A 20,235-nucleotide genomic window follows, 5' to 3' on the forward strand; every position below is an offset into this window, starting at 1 on the left:
TGAATCATACAACTAGTTTTTACTGCGTTTTACAAAATAGTACAAAAACTTGCAATAAAAATTTAATTATAGCCTGTGCTTACAAACAAATCTTCACTTGCCTCAAGTCACTGATTTTTTAAAAACCTCATGCACCCGTAGTCACTAGTGCCTGATTTCTCCAGCAGACATGCTCAAAGGGATCTGCTGTAGTGTGAAGCGCTCCATTTTCCCATCAAAAGTAACTACAGGAGACCATCTTAACAGTTCCAAAAATCCAATGGGTTCACTACTGGATGTTTTACTCTTCATTTCTGTCATGTACAATAGTCAGTTACTTTTCACTTTCACTCCTGGCATGGGCTCTGCAATCTTGACATGGTACGGTTCAAGCTCTTCTGGGGCAATGTAATCTGGAGAATTGCACATCAGGTCTCTTCCCTTGAACGATTTGGGGAAGGCAATGACATCTCGGATACTTGCAGCTCCTACTAGAAGGCAAATCAGCCTGTCAAGTCCTAAAAGACAGACATTGAATATTAGTGGCAGCATCAAATTTCAAAGGGCATTGGAAAGATTAGTCTGGCTGTGAGGCCATTCTTCCATAGCACCAAAACCTTTCCATGACCAATATATACTGGGCATGCAAACGATTAATGCTAAATAAAATGACTCGAGCATAATAATGTTTGATTTTGTCACCAGATGTGTGGCCTCTAACATGCAGCACATTTGGAACTGTTTGTTTCAAGCTCTGCCTCTAGCAACAAAACAGACTGGAAGTGTGGATGAACATATGTAGATCTTGTGTTCATTGTTCTTAGTGTGAGGGCTTTCCCATCCAGGATGGCTGTTGGCTGCAGTTCTATTCAGGAGATTCAGAAAGTGGTTTTGCTTGCACTTGGAGTCTAACTAGCAAACATATTTGAGGTGCAGATTAAATGACTGAGGGCTTTTGCAGCAATGTGCTGATCTAGAGCACTTGGATTATGTGCAAATTTTCCCAAGGTGTAGAATCTGCAACCAGACTTTTTTTTTTTTTTTTTTAAAGAGTACCTTGCATGTATAATACATTGTTTTGCGTTAAAATGACGACATCCTTCTCTGAACTGCTAAGGAGCTGCAATAAATGGACCTTTGTTCTATTTAAAATTTTATGGCTAGTTCTGCTAGATGACTTTGATGTGTGTGCGTGCACACACACACACGTGCCCAGGTAATAAAATAACCCACAGCAAAATCAGATTGCCACAAATGCTGCTCATCCAAACATGTTTTTCTTAGGGACTGCAACTGGGGCAGGGGTGGAAGGCTAGATTAATTCAGGAACTGTTAGTGTAGTCACTCCAGCATCAGGGTATGTGTAATGTACCAATGGAAATCAATATTAGTGTTGATGGTCAGTGTTAATTGTGATTCAAGTAAAAGCAGATACTGACCTAATGCTATTCCTCCATGGGGAGGTGCGCCACTGTCCAGTGCTTCAAGCAGGTGAGAAAGCAGCTCTGTGTCCTCCTAGAAAAAAACAAGTATTAATAACCAGCACGACTTAAAGGGCCAGATTTGGTAAACCTGCTTTCTAATCCCTGCTCCCCCCCCCTTCCGTGAGCATGTGTGGCTCAGCTCAGATTTTCTCAGTCTAAGTGTGAAACACAGGGAATTCACTTGTGAGCTGCAATCTGCATAGTCCTCTTCTCCCTCTTCTGATGAAGCAGGCTGCTGCCGAACAAGAACAATTGTGCAACAACTAAGCACGCAGACTAGCTGGTTGATACCATCATATATTGGTTGAAACTCGCTGTGAAATCCAATAGGATGAGGAGCAGTGTATGATTGAATGTTTTAAATAATATGCAGAATCACTTTTGCTATTACCTTCAGCACTGTCTCAAGAATGAAACGCTGCAGCTTTGCGCTGTGTATTCGAATGGAGCCACCTCCAATCTCATTACCATTAAGCACCAGATCATAGTGCTGGCCGCGGACCTGGCAAGAACAGAAAGAGAATTTGACTATATACTTCTCTTTGTACCCTTTGCATCTGTGTGAAATACAATCTCTCCTGAGAGTGCTATTGAACTAGGTGGAAATTTGTTTAGAGACAGGGTAGATAGAAATTGGGGGTCCAAAGACCCAAGTAACTGGTAATTCCACAGTATCACACACTTTTACATTTCCCCTGTTCTACCACTGCTGCTACATTTCTAGACTTCTTGTTGTTTAGTCGTTTAGTCGTGTCCGACTCTTCGTGACCCCATGGACCAGAGCATGCCAGGCACTTCTGTCTTCCACTGCCTCCCGCAGTATGGTCAGACTCATGTTTGTAGCTTCGAAGACACTATCCAACCATCTCGTCCTCTGTCGTCCACTTCTCCTTGTGCCCTCCATCTTTCCCAACATCAGGGTCTTTTCCAGGGAGTCTTCTCTTCTCATCAGGTGGCCAAAGTATTGGAGCCTCAGCTTCATGATCTGTTTAGTCACTCCAGCATCATACATTTCTAGACTACTACTGCTCAAAACACAAGGTTTATGAAAACAAACATCTATTAAAAACCAATTTTTAAATTGTAAAGCATTATCCAGCAAAAGTTAAAAACCAGTGAATTACAACAGGCCACTGCAATTAATGGGTTGAAAGCACAGGTCATTAAAATAAATCCTATAAATCATCAGTGCATGATGCCACCTCTATTTTCCTTCAGCTGTAAGGCTGACACATCTCTGGTTTCCTTGTATCTCTCCATGCTTCTCAGGAAGCACCTGAGTTTTCCATTTACACACTTCTCAACAGTAGTGTTCTTGCTCCTATTGTGTAGGTAGATTCCAAAAGGGGGTGCTGGCAAGGATTACTTCTTGGGTGTTAGGCTTACAAATTCCTATGCTGCACACTATGTAACCAATACAGGAAACTGCTTGGTAAGATCTTCTGGAGATTTGGGGGTGAAAGCTCACCACTGTGCAATGAAGTTCCTGAGTGCCTGGATGGAATCAATAAATCCAGGTAAGACAGAATTATTTAGTGATTCAGGAAGATATGGATCCACCTGTCCTAGCTGGGGACGTATCTCATTGAAAGAAAAATGGGCTGGAATGTACCAACGACAAAAGTAAAACCAACTTAATGTTAGCTTTTGAAAACTAGCTGCAATAAAAATGCTTTGAACTATGGTGAATACTAGCTCCATCAGAGACAGAAATCTGCTCAAGGGAGTGGAACAATCCTCCAAGGCTGTTTTGCCTTTCCTTTTCTAACCCTGCACGGCTTCTTTGAATACACTAAACAAAAAACAAAAAAGGCACCAAGTCACCTTGGCAGGATCTGTATAGAGGAGGTGCTCATCAGAGGGGTGGGGGGAAGTGAAGGGATGGTGAGCTGACTCCAATTGCCTGGGGTTTTCTTCTTTCTGGAGGAAAAGGGGGAAATCCACCACCCATAGGAAATGAAAGGCAGAGGGGTTGCGAAGGGACAGGCCTCTTGCTTCCAGAAGATCAGCAGCCTCCAAGCGCAACTTGCCCAATGTAGAACACTAAAAAGAACCAGGGGGCGGGGGGGGGGGGAAGAGATAAAGACTAGCTTAAGGCGACAACAATCATATTCTACACTTTATTTTATTTAGTGAATAACAGAGGCAGATAAAATTTAGTGGATTACATGCTTCACTTAAGACTTCTTGGATTAAACTTACATTTCTTCAAACATCAAAAAAGGTAGAAAACACTTTCTAATATAAAACAGCTACTATTTAGCCACCTTGCATCCAAGTTATCTGACAATGAGTTTGTACTTCCTACTTTAAAAATTCTCAAAACTACATTACATTGGGATATAACATATGGTCTCTGTTTTATAAGGAGTGCCTCAGCTATAAAGCCATCCTTTGGTTCTATGAGAGAAATGGGAAACATTCTGACCTCGCAGATGATCTGGGGGAATTACTCAAGGTTTTAAAAGTCTTACAACAGAGTAGGAATAAGGAACTTTCCACTCATCAGCCTAAACACAGCTGGAGAGCTGTTAAGGTTGTGGAAGTCATCATATATGGTACTTAGGCTATGTTCAACTTTGAGGAATTAAAATATTTTATATCCTGCCTTTCCATTCCAAGGTGTCTAACACACTTCTTAAACAATAATGTGTTTTAATATACTAATGGAAAACTGCACATGAAACAGATTTACAAAAGGGGAGTGGGAAAACCTGAAACTGGTTATGCAATAGGTACATCAGAACTGAACAGCCTTTGGTTGCTGTCTAAACACCACCTGCCAAATCTTCTGCTGACCTGAAATAGCTGATCAAGCAGAAAACCTAACAGTAATTGTGCTGATGAGAACAATAAAAGACTTGGGGACCCAATATTCTCCTTACCATCATCATAATAAACTTTATTGCACTAGCCAAAGGCCATGGCATCAGTCTCAACGGGAACAAAAAGATAAGCAACAATAGCATAAAAACCATAAAAACATCAGGCACTGCAGATACAGTAAACCACGATCACTTCTCCTAAAAATTATTTGTTGCATACGATGGAATAGCAGGGGGTTCTCATGTCGAATGTGCCAGCTTAAATGTCCAAATCACCTTTGCAATTGACCGCTATTCTATCTAGTTTTTTCCTCCTGGTCTTCTTAGCTGCCAAGGCATATAGTGCTACTTTATAAGTTACGAAGTCAAATATTCTGTTTACCACTTTCTCATGCTCTCCAGCTGCCAGCAACACGACGTCATCCACATTGGCCTGAACTGCTCTGACAAGCTCCAGTTTTTGATCTTCATTCAGGAACTTACCAAGTGCGGACTTCATGCTGCCATCAGACCTCAAAATGAAGTGCAATATTCCCTGTTTAGGAGAGAAGGGCAGAAGGGAAACTTAGGCAGTTCCTGAAAAGGCAAATAGATACAGGTAGGCCAAATGCATGTCAGCAATGAACACAACTGACAAAGGTTTAATAAAAAAAAACCAACCCAATTTTATATAGCCATCATTTGCTTGAGGGATTTCTGCAAAAGAATGACCATATTCCTGAACAAAGCACTGAAAGGAGGCAAGGTAGGGAGCAAACTGAAGAAGAGGAGACACAAATGGTAAGCATAATTCTAAAGCAGTTACCATTGTGGTGTGGAAAGGCCTGGCACAGCTCAACCCAACTCCCCAGAATACTTCAAACCCCAAGTGTTACCTGATAAATTTCAGATACTCTATTTCCCACGAGCAAAGACACAGGAAAATAGCTCTGAAATCCTGCTACACAACTCCACACTCAGCTACGCAGCTTCTTGTGCACCTCAGGTGCTCAGTCTTGTTCTGTGGTTGGTGACCAAGATGCATGGTCTAATAATGTTTGAATATTTTTATTCTCACAGCATTGTACAGTTTAATGCAAAGACTACAAACACTAACAAATGTCTTTCTGGATCAGATTTGGGTGCAGCATTTTATCTCCAACCAGTTACTTCTTGCAGAGCAGAGCATGATGGCGATACTCATTCCATGTTCCTCATCCCCAACATCCAGAGAGCAAAACCATCAAATATGATCACTTATGGCTAGTAGTCCTGGACAGACCTGTCCTCAGAGCTAATTTTGATCTTGTTCTCACGTATTGTTTACATTCAGCTCTCTTATCTTCTCTTTTCAAATTAACACCAGCGGATGAACAATCAATTCATGGGAATTTCCTCCTGCTCCAGCCTCACTGAAAGGAATGAGAGCTGAGCAACATCACATCTCACGCAGTTTAGAAGAAATTACAGTCCTACCTCGGGTTAAATATGCTTCAGGTTCAGTGCTTTCGGGTTGCGCTCCACGGTGACCTTGAAATAACGGAACGTGTTACTTCCAGGTTTCGCTGCTTGTGCATGCGCAGACTGTCAAAATGACATCACACGCATGCACGGAAGTGACGAATCGCGACCCGTGCATGCGCGGGTTACATTCACTTCAGGATGCGAACGGGGATCCGGAACAGATCCCGTTCGTATCCAGAGGTACCACTGTACTGATGGAAGTAGAAGTTTCTGTGCCTTACCTGGTTAAACTGGGATTTTGCCAATTCATTTAATGACTCCAAATCTTTATTCCGAAGATGTTTCTAAATAAAAGATAACAACAGAGAAGAACAGATCATTCAATTAAGCCTATATACTCTGAAGGGCATTATTATTACCTTTATCTGTTTTTTCCTAAAATTATGCTGAGTGGCAGTGGTTAATGCTCCATATTTTATTAAACTTTTTCACATTGTATTTTAAAACTCCCCATGTTACACTTTTACAAGGAATCAATTACCTTACAAAAGCAATATGCAGAATACAAAGGAAGATAGCTGAACGAAAACTAAAAGAGAACAACAACAAAACGCAATGAAAGTAAACTTGTAATGAATATAGTGATTCCTGGCAAATAAAACTTTGGCAATTCTTGGGTACAATAAAAGCACAGCCACGACAGTGCAAAAATTATATGTAATGTGCCCAGGTTTAATGAATAACCTCTCTCAGGTACCATCAACATGAGAGAAAAAAGGCAAGTATTTGAAAGTCCTCTATTTGCCCTGAGTTCCTGAAAATTTAAACTGTTAAGAAAGTTTCTCCATTTTCAGAAGAACTGCACTGTGTTCAACCTCCCCACTATATGAAAGTGTAACAGTGACACAGCCAAGTGACACACGCCAAACACCAAATTCCAAGGGCTCCCAAGTAGACCACTAGATGCCTACCTTGCCCTGACATAACACAGGGCCACAGGTTCTCCCCTGGTGTAGGACTTGAACTACTGAGACCTCAATTCAGCCATCAGGTGGCTCTGGGTTAATTACCATTAGTCTACTGGGCAGCATAGTCTACATCTTTGGTTAGCTATGAGTATAACATCATATAGACCATGTAAATCATTACTGTAGATATACTTTTTAAAAAAAACCAACTACATTGTAAGCAACCATGAGCACTCCCATTGGAATGTGGGGTATAAATAGGCTCAACAAACAGCAATACATATGTACTATCCTGGGCTCCTTGGAGGAAGGTTTGGTTGAAGATAGGATCATTCCACACCCTCTTTTTCCATAAGTAAAGACTTGTGATTGATATGACCGTATGCACCATAAATCGCTGAACAAGTAGTAAACCCGCGAGCGTTAACTCCGCCTTTCCTTCTTAAAATCGTGTGTGAATAAAGGACAGAGCAAGGGGGCGGGTCCGGATGCTCCTTTCCCCCCGTGGAGGAAAACGAGCCCGCAATCAACCGCTACCAACCGGGGATTGACCTGTCAATCACGGTCAACCGGTTGGACATCCCTGGTATACACCATAAAGCAATTCACAAGAAAACACTGCAATCATACTATTTTATATCTATAAAAATGTTTAAGAACAATATATCTCCCATCGTAGATATTTTAAATAGTGTTTTGAGTTCTGTTCACTTTTCATTCAGTCTTTACTTATAATAAATAAAATAAATAAACAAATAAAAATATTTCTACCCCGCCCATCCAGCTGCGTTTCCTCAGCCACTCTGGGTTGCTTGTAACATATCTAAAAACATAATAAAAACATCAATCCTTAAGAACTTCCCTAAACAGTTCTGTCTTCTAAAAGTTGGTTCTACTGTTACTGATCTCTGCGCAGGGGAAGAGTCAAGAATCTTTTGGTATGCATGGTATATAAAGAGCCACATCACAAACAACATTTGGAAAAGAGAGCAGAACTACTCACCGCTCCCTGTGGAATGCAAATGGCTCTGATGGTGCCCCGGGGCTCATTGAGAGATTTCTGCAGAACTCCAACTTCTGTGCTCCTGAACACATCAGTGACATCAATGATCTGAGCATTAGAAGTAAGAAGTTGGAGGGTTGTTAAGGCAGCGCATGACACATAAGAGAGACAGCCTGCTGAACCACCACCTTCAAGCGCTGCAAAAACAGGCGACCGGCAGGGATGTTGGTGGATGTGTACACACACTTTGGCCACCAAGAGCTTCTCATTTCTCCACCCCCATTACTTCTGCATGTCAGTTGTCAATTTTTGCACAAGCCATAACATTAGTAAAGGTCTAGAGAGCTACACTATGCTGCCTCCCTGCACACCCATTCACAGTGAATCACAACAGAAGTTTTGGAATAATTCTTCCTTACATGACTCAAGTTTTAACCATGTTAATCTGTTGCAGCAAAGACACCAAAGAAGTACTTGAAGGGGGGTGTAGATAGCGGCCTATGCCTAAACTGCCCCCCAAAACAAGTTTAGCCAAATAATGGTCTCCCACCTGGCCACACTGTTGATTTGAACACTGCTGCAAAAATTGTCTTCTGGCCCTTTAAAGACAACAATTTTTTATTGTGGTGCTACATTTTCCTGGGCCACAGTTCACTGATGCACCTGACCAAGTTGACCTTGGGATATTGTAGGAACTAAAAAGACGCTTTGCTTTTATGTGCAACTCTTGTTGTGCTTTCTGTCCACATACAGAAACAATGATCATTTAATACAATTTTGAAAAGGCATTTGCACTTATTTCTTAGAGCTTTGAAGCAGGTTTACCACCAACTAAGGAAAGCAGTAGGCTACAGCCCATGTATTTTTCCTTACAGTTACATAAAGCTATATAGTAAAGGATGGTTAAGAAATTTGATTAAAACATACGTAACTATCATACCCAACTCTGTAAACTTTCCTGAACAGGACTGAGTTTCCAGAACACACCTTCATTTCAAAGCGAGTGTCTGGCTTATCGCTTCCATAGGTGGCCAGAGCATCATCATAGGTAATGGATGGAAAAGGTATTGTGATGGGTCCCTTCTCCTCAGGCCAGGAATACTGCAGCAAGCCCTCAATTAAAGCCTGAATCCCAGCTTGGTCTGCAAATGACATCTCAATATCAATCTTGAGGGAGGGGGAATTAAAGAAAAAAAAAAGGGGGGATAAGTAACATTCAAAGGCACCATAAGAACATTATTTTTTCGTATCTAAAACTCTTGCAAAATAGATTTTTCTAATTGAAACAAGAGAAGTATCATGGAAACTAAATTCTGAAAAAGATACAGGTGTTTGAATCCAGGCTCAGTGGCCAGGTGTGCCTTTTTTCAGCTCTGGCTAGCTCACTAGTTACAGCCCCTTTGGAGGGTGGGGAACTGACCACTGTACTCCATGCTCTGGTAACTTCTAGACTGGATTATTGCAATGCGCTCTATGTGGTGCTGTGCGTAAAGATTACTCAGAAACTTCAACACGACCAAAGTGCAGCAGCCAGATGATTGGTTCAGAATTAAATACCATCTGTTTTAAAACAATTGCACTGGTTGCCAGTTCATTTCCAGGCATGGGCGTAGCCAGGAGAGGCAGGGGACAGCTGCCGAACCCCAAATCAAGTAAGTAAATTTGCACCTAACCACTATACAGTTTTCAACAAATACTGAAGTTGCACCTCTGACTTTTGACACCTGAGATGTATATTTTTACAACCCACCCTAGTTTCTAAGTTGTTAAAATCACCCTGTGATTTTAAGTTGTTTTAGCCCATAATGGGACCTTATGGTGAAGGATAGATAATAAATTAAAATAATAATTTATTGAGGTTCACAGCACCCATTTCAAACTGAAGGATTTGCACTTTGGGGATTTGGCACTGGAGATTCTTTGTAATATTTCAATGTCACTGCTCCTTGTCGTAACTTATTATTATTATTATTTTACAATTTATACCCTTCAAAGGAACTACACCTCTTACAGTTGGTGGGGATAGGATTGTAGACCAATGCATTTATTACTGCATAAGCTTTCAGGTTCTATGGTCCACTTTATCAGATGCATCTGAAGCTTACAGTAGGAAACCTTCCTTACAGCAAATTAATCTGCCCAGGTGTGAAAAGCTCCCAGGGAATACTTTGCCAAAGTTCTAATCCCACAGTAATTGGCACTTGACACACCTTAACTTTTTGGCTTGGTCCTTAATGAGTTTTTGGGATGTTAGAAGTTACTGTTTTAAACACTGTAGCAAAAGGACACTTTATGTTACAATAAGATCATGTCTTGTACCTGCTGTACAAGTTGTGCCGATCATGTGTCCAAGATTTCCTTAGAGCTTTTAAATCTTACATCAAATTGTAAAAAACACATAGCAAAGGATATAAATTACCTGAGTGAATTCAGGCTGCCTGTCTGGCTTGGAACCTTCATCTCGATAGCAGCGAGCTACTTGGAAGTACCTGCCATTGGAATTGAAGGTCACCACTGTCACCATTCTGCTTACAAAGTATTAATAGCATTTTTTCCAAAGACATTCACCAGCGGCAGGCAGAAGTAAAGAGCTGCTTAAGTAGTGGCTATGATAACTAGCACAAAGCTAGTGGACATAGAAGAGAAGGAATAATCAGTGGTCAGAGGAAGGAGGTTTATTGCTATGGTTTATGCCCGAGTGGGTATTTTTCATGACTGTTGAACCAGTACTCAGTGCTCCACACACTTTGGCTTGATTACCTGTCAGGTCCTAATTTGGTGTCACCACTGACCTGTCTGCAGAACAATTCCTCTGCACTGCCAGAGAAAGCTAGGAGAGGAGAAGAGAAAAGGAGATTCTCTGCCACACTGCTGAGGTTTGTGTCTCTACTGCTGCTTCTGTTTGCCTTACAACTCAGCAGTGCAACTGCTCCACCAACTCAGGAGACAGCAGGGGGGTCTCACATTGCTATGAGAAGGGGCCCTTTTGTCCAGGAGTCCTTTACCTTTACCCTTTACCTTGCCAAAGCACCTTGAGAATTCACTCCTGCTGAGCAGATTTGCAATGGCTTGTCCTCAGGTACTCAACAATGTCAACTTTATTGTGAACCCTATTCTTCCTATTAGAGTGGTGTCAGTTTCTGTGACAAGTTACCTCTGCTGCCCAACCCCCATCCCACTCTAGGGAACAGGGTTTCCATTCCCTGATGTAGGAGGAGACACTCGTGTAACATTCCTTTTACCAGGAGGTTCCCAAGAAACTCACCTGTCCAGGCCTCCTACCATCAATAGCTGCTTAAACTGCTGAGGACTCTGGGGCAGAGAGTAAAACTTCCCAGCCTCTCGTGAGGGCACCACAAATTCCTTTGCACCCTGGTATTAAAAGAAGGGTAGAACAGCAGGAATTGCAGTGACTTCAAATATTTTTTGCCTCCACCAAGCTCCCTTTGAAAGATTCAACACCCTCCCACAGCATTTACCTAGGAAATGGAAACCCACTAATGCACTTTGCCCACCAAACCCAAATCATGTCTCCTACATGTCACAGTTGTTGCCATGCAATAACGCTAATTGTCAGTACTAATGTGGGTTCCTAAAACACACCAGAGGCAAATAAACACATTATATTTATTTGCAATGGTCGAGCAGGTTCTTCTTCTGCCCTTAGAACCCAGGTTCACATCTATTGGCACAAAACAATCTGCCCTGATAAACATGTTAACCTTAGTTTCACCTCCCCCCTTGCAAGTCAGGTGGGATGTTCACGTCCTCTTTTCAGAAGCTTACACATATTTACAGTTCACCTTTTAGAAATTAAATAACAAACAATAAACTAAAACTGTTTTGTGGTGGAGAAGAAATGGGAGACTGGTGATCTCATGAATGCTGTTGCATCGGTGTTGCTCAAAGTTGTAACACATTCAGCATCAGAAGGCAACTAGGCTTCTCTTTGATTCAGCCTGAATCTCCATGCACACTTGCATGAAGGGGCACTGCATGGCATATGGCTCCACCTGACTCCCATCTACACATTAGTGTGGGGCACCTAAGGCAGGGAACACTGTGCTTGCAAGTTTCCCTAGTTCCTGAAACCCTGCACAATCATAGATCCATGGTCTGAAGCACTCCTAGAGGCTTCCCCACTTCAGATGGCAGTGGGAGCCACACACCACAGGAGTTGAGGCCAGAGGCACAAAACTCCCCCAATCCACTGAATCATCCCTTCACAAAGCAGGTGTCATGGACCCCCCCCCCCCCCAGGATTGAGTGATTGTATTTCTAAGCTGCTTTCCACTCAAACAAACCCCAACATAGCTTGCAGAAATAAATAATAATAACCTAATGGAACATCACAAGTACAGCAGAAAACATATAATTAATAAATTATCACCAGTAAAACAATTAAAGTCTATAAAACAATGCTAAGAAAACCAGCAACTAAAAAATAACGTAAACATGATTCAACTTTGTACACACAGTTCCTCCCACCCACCATACAGGAGGCCCTTCATCTAACAGAAATACCTAAAATAGAGCTAAGCTTTAACCTATTAGTTATTAAGTTAAACCCTGTAATTTGTTTTTTTCAACAAGTGATGTTCAAGGCAGTCACCAACAACAGTACGAATACAGCAAAACAGCTGTCATGGGAATATTGAAGGGAAGCCCCCCCCCTCAACATGTATTGGACCCTTACATCTATTCTTAAACTATGATGTCCAGTTTTATTAGTGCTATTAGTTCTATTCTTGCATTGCAAAGGATTGAACTAGATGACTCTTGGGGTCCCCTTTCAACTCTACAATTCTATGATTCTTTGAGATTCAATTCCACATCTCCTGGAGACAAGACTGAAGGTGCAGCTAGCCACTCAGACGGAGTTGTACCCCTGAAGAAGGCTCAGTCTGGGTTTGCTTGTTGTGAAAGCAACACTGGAGCCTGCTCAGTCTGAGCTTCAGATGCAGCTCTCCAGGGTGCTACTTGCTTTGCCTTGTAAGAATCTGACCTCTAATCTGCTTGTCCTTGCCTTATGACAACTTCCCCCCACCTGCTCCCCTCCAGATGTTTTGGACCACAATTCCTGTCAGCCCTAGCCAGCAGGGTTAATGGTTGGGGATAACGGGGGTTGTTCAAAACATCTAGAGGATGTCAGGCAGGGAATATTGCTTTATGCAAACTGATCCATGTCTTGTCTGAGATTACCTGACCAGAACCTGAACTCGGACTTGCTTGCTTTTTCTTTTCTTCCCTTGTTAAAACTCAAATTTCTGCTAGCATACCAACGCCCTCCTTCCAGAACTCACCTTCTTTTTCAGAACTCAGGATTGAGAAAAAAAATATTTGTTTTGAGGGCAGAGACAGTGGCTTCAAATAATCTCTGACACTCTGGAAGGGTAATGGCTGTCTTCATCCTCCCACTTTGATGAAAATCCTTTCTGAATCAAACAATTAGAAACTTTTACAAAGCAATTTACACAGAGAAAATACTTACCCCTGGAGTCTTCTTGAATAGTGTTGGCGTTTCCACATCCACAAAGCCTAAAACATATTTCATATATCACTTGTTATTGAGTAAAAGGAGAAAATAAAGGGCATTACTAAATTGCTGTTATGAGTTAGAAACAAAGGAAGTTGCCTGAAACCAGGTCAGACCACTGGTCCATCTACTGTCAACAGTACTGTCAGTTTCAGGCAGGGGATATTCCCAGGCCTGTCAAGGAATGAGTCAGAGACCCAAAGCGGGTACTCTACCACTGAGCTACACCCCCTGTCCACTTTTCTGCACTTCTCTCACCATGATGATTGCAGAGGTATTCCCGCATTCTCATCACCACCTGGGACCTCATTCGTAGGTTGTGCTGCATCTGGGCGCTCCGCAGGTCCAAATAGCGATACTGCATTCGCAAGGCCTCGGCTTTCTGAGAAGGAGAAGGGGTTGTAGGTCAGAAGAAAAAACAAGTAAGTACATGAATGGGAAGCCTATGGGGGGAAAGGAAATTAAAAAGAAATTAGGAAACACCCACATCACATAGCTAAATGGCAACAAATTAGTGCTTTTCTTCACAGCAAAATGTTTCAGACCTCTCCCATATGTACTTTTTCCCATTTTGGAAAGTTAATTCTTATTTTTTCACACTATTCAAAAGGTATAATCTCAAATATTTATAAAATTTTGCTCAAATATGAACCCAGGCACCAAACGGGTTTAAGAATGTCCTGGAACAATGAGTTAGAATGTGAGATAACTGAAAATACTTAGCCATGTGGGAAACAAAACATTCTTCTCATAATATACCAGCCAAACATAAAGAACTGTCATTAAAGTTGATTCATAAGCAGTACAAGACTCCTAGAAGACTCTTGTATATAAATTCATCTCCACTTCTAAGGTGGTGGAGGGGATGTTCAGAAATTGGATTGTATCTCTTCCTAGGGTGCAGCTGTACTGGAGTTCAAGAAATCTGGGCAACATTATACAGAGACACTGATAAGATCTTAAATGGACATATTACCCCAACTTTTCAATTAGCCTTTATATATATACGTGATGAGGATAATCAAATTTTGCATACTATTTTGGTTTTGGGGGTCAAACATGCACAGAAGCGCTGAATCACAACCCGTGCATGCGCAGATGCACCACTGTGAGTTGCAAATGTGCATCCCGCACAGAAAACGTTCGCAACCAGAGCATCCACTGTAGTGATGGAGCCTCTTGAATTTCAGTAAGGAAGGCATTCCACCACATGATCATAAGGTCATGGAAGTATTTCTGAAGCCTGATAATAATTCTCACATATTTCCTTTGCTCTCCAGCCGTCGCTAATCGTTCTTTTTAGTTGAAGACAAATTATGGAACATTTCCCCAAAGCTGTTAATTGGAACTGTACATCATCAACACACGCTTCTTCCCAAACCTTCTTTCTACAAGACTGGACAGGTGGAAGGTTGGAAGAACAAGGTCACCCAAGAATTTTGTACCAAACAGCCAACCACACAGAAATAAAGAGAAAATCACCTTGGCAAAGTCTTTTATTTCAAAAGGAAGTTTCTTACAGGAGTTCAGGATTTCTACTGTTTTCACCTTAACTTCAATATCACCTGTAGGCAATCTCTAAAAATGAACAAGAAAGAGAAAAATAATCACCACTATTTTTACATACATCCCTGAGATGATGGACCAATAGCTATCTGCAATTGTGCTATACTTTATTATTTTACTGGAATGTTTCCTGTTGGTTTATTTATTTATTTATTTATTGTCTCATTAAGCCTATCCAATGGAAAGACAAACTTCTCTTCTCCATTTTGAAGATGGAGGCTTGCCTGGGCTTAAACCACACAGCCAGCACAGAGACAAGCCAACATGCCTCACCTCCTGCAGTTCAGCTGGACGAGAAAGGCCAAGGCAGGCTTCAAGCTCCCAGTCACCACTGGGCCAGATTCAACTAATTAATCCCACTAGCAGAAGCCAACACAAAAACTTCTGCTAGCACAGAAAACTTCTCCTAACCCTAACCCTAACCCTGCCTCATGTGGGGGATGTTGGATGAACCCCCAAAAGAGCATGCGGAAGAGAATAGCTGAAATCCTTGTGTTGACAGAACATTCACTTTAGAACAGTGTTTCCCAAAGTGGGTGATGCCACCCCCGGGTGGTGAGGAGCGCTGGAATGATCCAGGGGAGTGGTAGTAGCCTTGGGTGCAATTGGGGGGCGCTGAATAAAACTAAGGGGGCAGTGGAAGCATAAAGAAAGAAGAAAATTTTGAAATACTGTTCATACATGTTTTATTGGTTGTGTAGCGACGCTTACTGCCAGGTTGGGCGCCGTTGGGGGACAGTGATACCCCCCCCTGGATCTGGTGCTGGAAGTGAGGGGATTTCCTGGGCTTAAGTGAACCTTCTTTGGCTTCACCCAGACCCAGAAAGTGGATCACAGCTTGCCTCTCTATTTGCCAGTGGCAAGCAAATCAGTTAACTAAAAAAACAAATTGACTACAAATAACTAATCACAGTCATTTAAGAATGCTGCTGACAAAAATTAGAACCAAACATTAATAAATTGATAGCAGCACACCAGGTTCATCCTTCTCATTAGGATTATTTTTAATGTTATACATATTTTTTAAAAAATATTATCCTTCATTATCTTAATTTTCTGTAATGTGAATGCTACTACAGTTGATTATAATTAAAATATATATAATTTCAAGCCTCAAGGTGTTTTATTTACATCTTTCTTTACTATGTTGTAGGGTGTGGGTAGAAATATAGATACAGTATATAAAAGAACACAAATTTGTCACTGAAACTTTCTGTTCACTTAAAGAAGGTAGATTTCCAGGGGGCAATGAGTAATTTTTTGCTGAAAAGGGGGTGGTAGGCCAAATACGTTTGGGAACTTTTGCTTTAGAATGACAATTAATTCTTCCTCCTGTCTCCTCCCCACTGGGGGTGGGAAGGGAAGGCAGAAATTGGTTTTAGCAGGAAAAACTAACCCTAGCCACTTTGGCCCTGCATGGCTTATTTTAAGCATTATTATTAATCATTTCTATAGTGCCATCAAGGTGCAAGGCACAGTGCACAGGACCCGAAGGCAGGTCTCTGTGCCAAGGAACTTACAATCTAAAATGCAACATGTGAGAAACAGAGAAAGAAGAGGGAAGTGGAAGCAGAAGTTAGCATGGAAAAAATATGTGACTGTTTCAGCTGCATGTGATAAGCTGAGCTGCAGGCAGATACGGGAGCCAGGGGGCTAAGCCAAGCAAAGGTCATGGGAAAGGTGGGTTTCCATGAAAGATCTGAAGGAAGGTCGGTATGAAGGTCACATAGAAGCAAAGATCCCCCAGCCTTCCTCTCAACCTTGTTGTTGTCGTTGAGGGAATGTGGGTTGCTAATGTAACTGCCAGGGCAATACTTGCCCACCTCTGCAGCTCCAGGCTTGGGAAAATACTGACCAGATAATGGCAGTTACACTCACTGGGGCAAGTGGAAATGGGGCAGCCTACTTTTAGCAAGGGACGCAGGTGGCGCTGTGGGTAAAACCTCAGTGCCTAGGACTTGCCGATTGCATGGTCGGCGGTTCGAATCCCCGCGGCGGGGTGAGCTCCTGCCGTTTGGTCCCAGCTCCTGCCCACCTAGCAGTTCGAAAGCACCCTCAAGTGCAAGTAGATAAATAGGTACCGCTTTATAGCGGGAAGGTAAACGGTGTTTCCGTGTGCTGTTCTGGTGCCGGTTTGCTAGAGCAGCTTCATCACGCTGGCCACGTGACTGGGAAGTGTCTGCGGACAGCGCTGGCTCCCGGACTCTAGAGTGAGATGAGCGCACAACCCTAGAGTCTGTCAAGACTGGCCCGTACAGGCAGGAGTATCTTTACCTTTACTTTACTTTTAGCAAGCAAGACCAGAAACCTCTGCCTTCAGATGAGGCTGAAGTCAGGAGGTTACAGCCCTTTATTATCAAATTAGGGCTGGGCGATATAAGCTTTTCAACATCACAGTGCATCGCCAGCCAAACATCGCAGTTTGGCAATGTAGTGTTGAAAAAACAAGCTCCATTGGCCTCTGCCCACAAAGCACCTGGTGAAACTGCCTCAGCTCTCACTCGGAGAACTGAGGTGGTTTCACCCAGGCACATCAGGAAGGGGGGGGTACCATTGCAGCTGCCCCCATGCCGGGCGCCACGCCCCCAGGACGCACACCACACACCCCGGGATGTGCGCCAGTCACAGCCCTGCCTGCTCTCCGCCCCCGGTTTCAGAGCATGCAGCTTCGCCACTGCAAGCACACTCACCCTCAGCTGAGCAGTTTCAAGGAGCCTCCACCCTGCCACCGGCTGATGGGAACCAGCGCTGGGCTGAGGGCTCCTTTTTAACTGCTTGGCTGAGGTAAGGACAGCTTCACACTCCTCAGTCGAGTAGCTGAAAGATGCAGAGGGAGGAACAAGCTGTATTGGCGCATCGTATGAGGGCAGAGTGTGATGGCGGTTTGACTCAGCAATATATTTCACTCACTGCTCCTGAGACCCTCTGCTAGCAGTGCCGCTGGAGGAAGGAACTCTAGCAGACACTACTAGCCAGTGCTTTTTTTCTGGGGGCACGCAGGGTATGCATACCCCTAAACATTTTGTGAATCTAAGTTTGGCCTCACTGAGGGGCAGTATTTCAATAGAGTAGGAAAATGAGAGTAGCCCTAAACTTTTTTTTTAAGAAAAAAAGCACTGCTGCTAGCAGAGGTACTCAGGAGCTGGGGTGGTTTCACCAGCAATATACCGCTGAGTGAAGCTGACATCGCGGTCTGCTCCTCATACTGATCCTGGGCGATATATCAATATATTAGCCAGGTCTTTATCAAATATAATAGCAGTTAATGGCAAAGCAATACAAATCCAGACCCACACTTCCCAAACCCAAACACTGTGTCACATGTGAGGAGACATTTCAGCTTTCAGGAAACAGTTTGTAGTGTCTTGAAGTGGACAAGTTACACTGAGATAAAATTAGAGGGAGATTCTCCTTAAAGTACGCACGGGGTTTGTCTGTCCTGGAGGCCGGGGGACAACAGTTCCAGTCAGCCTCACTACAGATTCAACTGGAGTGTCATACAAGATCTTCCTCAAATGGGAAGCTGCCTGCAGAAAGACAGAAACAACACATAAGATCGCACAGGTACATCATTTAGGAGCACAGATTTAGAACTAATGAGCTAACTTAGTAGTGGGCCAATTTCAGTATTGCAGTCTAATATTAGGCTCCTCTGCCAAAGCAGAATTTGCACAGCCCACAAATTCACAAGTTATACCCCTACAACATTATTTGGAATCCTCCCCCGAAATTCTACGAAAATACCTTCTGGAAGACGCCTCAAACTCAATATCATATGAGGTGGCCAAATTTTGCACTTTAGTAATCAGGAAGCGTAAATCTCTTCTGTTGTATGGCACACTGCGAAGTTCCCTTGTGTATTTTTTTTCCTTTTTTCTGATGTTGTTGTTGATTTCTTTTTGTTTGATCTTGTGGTGTTTAGTGTCACTGGCTTTTGCCGCAATAAAACTTGAACTTGAAATTCACAAGCAAGAATGAATTATCCTGCTGATGAATTCTATCTTAAGATTATAAGAAGTGATTTGCTGAATCAGATCAAATCCCACCTAGTCCAGCACTCCTTTCTAGAATCCTAGGCAGTAAGCATAGAGCTGGTTTTTAGTTTGTGCGGGTGCTTAGCCTGCATAAATGACCCCCTTTTATCCTACTTGAAATGAGAAGAAAAAGGCAGGCAGGCAGGCGAGATAAACAGCAGACTGTGAAGTCTACCTTTAAACAAGTCCCCTTCAGCTTCTGCTCTTTCTCCACCTTACTGCTAAGCTCACTTCCCTGCCTTATCCTTGTAGGCCAGCGGTTCCCAACTCCCCTGATCCCAGACCACTTGAAAGTTGCTGAGGGCCTTGCTGAGATCATGAGATGGTTTTTCTGCCTGCTGTAGCATTTGTAATACACTGTGCTCGATGTTGTACAATTTTTAATTGTACAGTGGTACCTCAGGTTACAGACGCTTCAGGTTACAGACTCCGTTAACCCAGAAATATTACCTCGGGTTAAGAACTTTGCTTCAGGATAAGAACAGAAATTGTGCTCTGGCAGCAGGAGGCCCCATTAGCTAAAGTGGTGCTTCAGGTTAAGAACAGTTTCAGGTTAAGAACGGACCTCCAGAATGAATTAAGTACGTAACCTGAGGTACCACTGTATTTTATTGCTTCTTTTAATGCTTATACATTTCATAGAATTAGAACTGTAACACAATATAATATACAAATAAAAAACAATACAAGAATCCCAAAGCCCTTTTCAGGCACTGTTTATGTGTTTAAGTGTATTTATAACACCAATAAGGGCACCAATGATAATACTTTTCTTTTAAAATGAGCACAGAATATAAGCAAAAATAACCTACTTATGATTGTATATTCATTGATAAATCTTGTGTGTAGTCACACAGAATGAACATCTATATGTCGTATGTCCACTTGTAAATGATCAGAAGTAGTTATGGGAAATCAAGTTTCCTGTTACATATTCAGAATCACAATGCCTGCAATGTGTTATGTTTGAATAATTGCAATGCTTGGTGGGCAACATGACAGACGACAATAAATCATTTCACCAGTGCAACTGCAGAAGCAAGCCTTGATAGCTCACCTCATCCTGAGGTATGATAATCTGGGTGAGTCCTTGGAAGTCTCTCAAAACCACAAACTGCTGCTGTCTAATCACAGGAGACACAAACAGAAATGTTTATAACACTTCAGGTAAAACCTCTACATTACAGGAAGCTTAAATGAGGTCAGTTTACATATGCAGATAAATAATATAATGCAGAGTTCCTGAGGCTCCTATTTCACGCTCATATCTAAGAGACAAGAAATCTCTGCATATTGAACTTCCGAAAATCAGGGGAAAGGCTATGCTAGGACTTTCTCCCAAAGAGTGAGTCCCAAACATGCTATATCCCACAAGCACACTCTCCTCTTTCAGAACT

General features: G+C 42.4%; 1 protein-coding gene across 3 annotated transcripts in view; it reads right to left on the bottom strand.

Moving 5' to 3' along the window:
- DARS2 (aspartyl-tRNA synthetase 2, mitochondrial) overlaps nucleotides 1-20,235 on the bottom strand; it is a 25,448-nt gene continuing 5,213 nt past the window's right edge. For all 3 annotated transcript variants that reach the window (XM_081915093.1, XM_081915092.1, XM_081915094.1), the window contains exons 3-17: nucleotides 19,896-19,962; nucleotides 18,230-18,331; nucleotides 14,721-14,816; nucleotides 13,497-13,620; nucleotides 13,194-13,240; nucleotides 10,968-11,074; nucleotides 10,122-10,191; nucleotides 8,690-8,869; nucleotides 7,703-7,810; nucleotides 6,013-6,075; nucleotides 4,671-4,823; nucleotides 3,288-3,506; nucleotides 1,855-1,965; nucleotides 1,419-1,494; nucleotides 1-497 (exon numbers count right to left, since the gene is read on the bottom strand). In XM_081915093.1, the coding sequence (XP_081771219.1) occupies nucleotides 310-497; nucleotides 1,419-1,494; nucleotides 1,855-1,965; nucleotides 3,288-3,506; nucleotides 4,671-4,823; nucleotides 6,013-6,075; nucleotides 7,703-7,810; nucleotides 8,690-8,869; nucleotides 10,122-10,191; nucleotides 10,968-11,074; nucleotides 13,194-13,240; nucleotides 13,497-13,620; nucleotides 14,721-14,816; nucleotides 18,230-18,331; nucleotides 19,896-19,962 (1,711 nt within the window). In that variant the 3' untranslated portion in view covers nucleotides 1-309. The remainder of the gene's footprint in view (nucleotides 498-1,418; nucleotides 1,495-1,854; nucleotides 1,966-3,287; nucleotides 3,507-4,670; nucleotides 4,824-6,012; nucleotides 6,076-7,702; nucleotides 7,811-8,689; nucleotides 8,870-10,121; nucleotides 10,192-10,967; nucleotides 11,075-13,193; nucleotides 13,241-13,496; nucleotides 13,621-14,720; nucleotides 14,817-18,229; nucleotides 18,332-19,895; nucleotides 19,963-20,235) is intronic.

The sequence above is a fragment of the Podarcis melisellensis genome (genome assembly GCF_964234715.1).
Source record: "Podarcis melisellensis genome assembly, chromosome: 6".
In the NCBI taxonomy this organism is placed as follows: Eukaryota; Metazoa; Chordata; class Lepidosauria; order Squamata; family Lacertidae; genus Podarcis; species Podarcis melisellensis.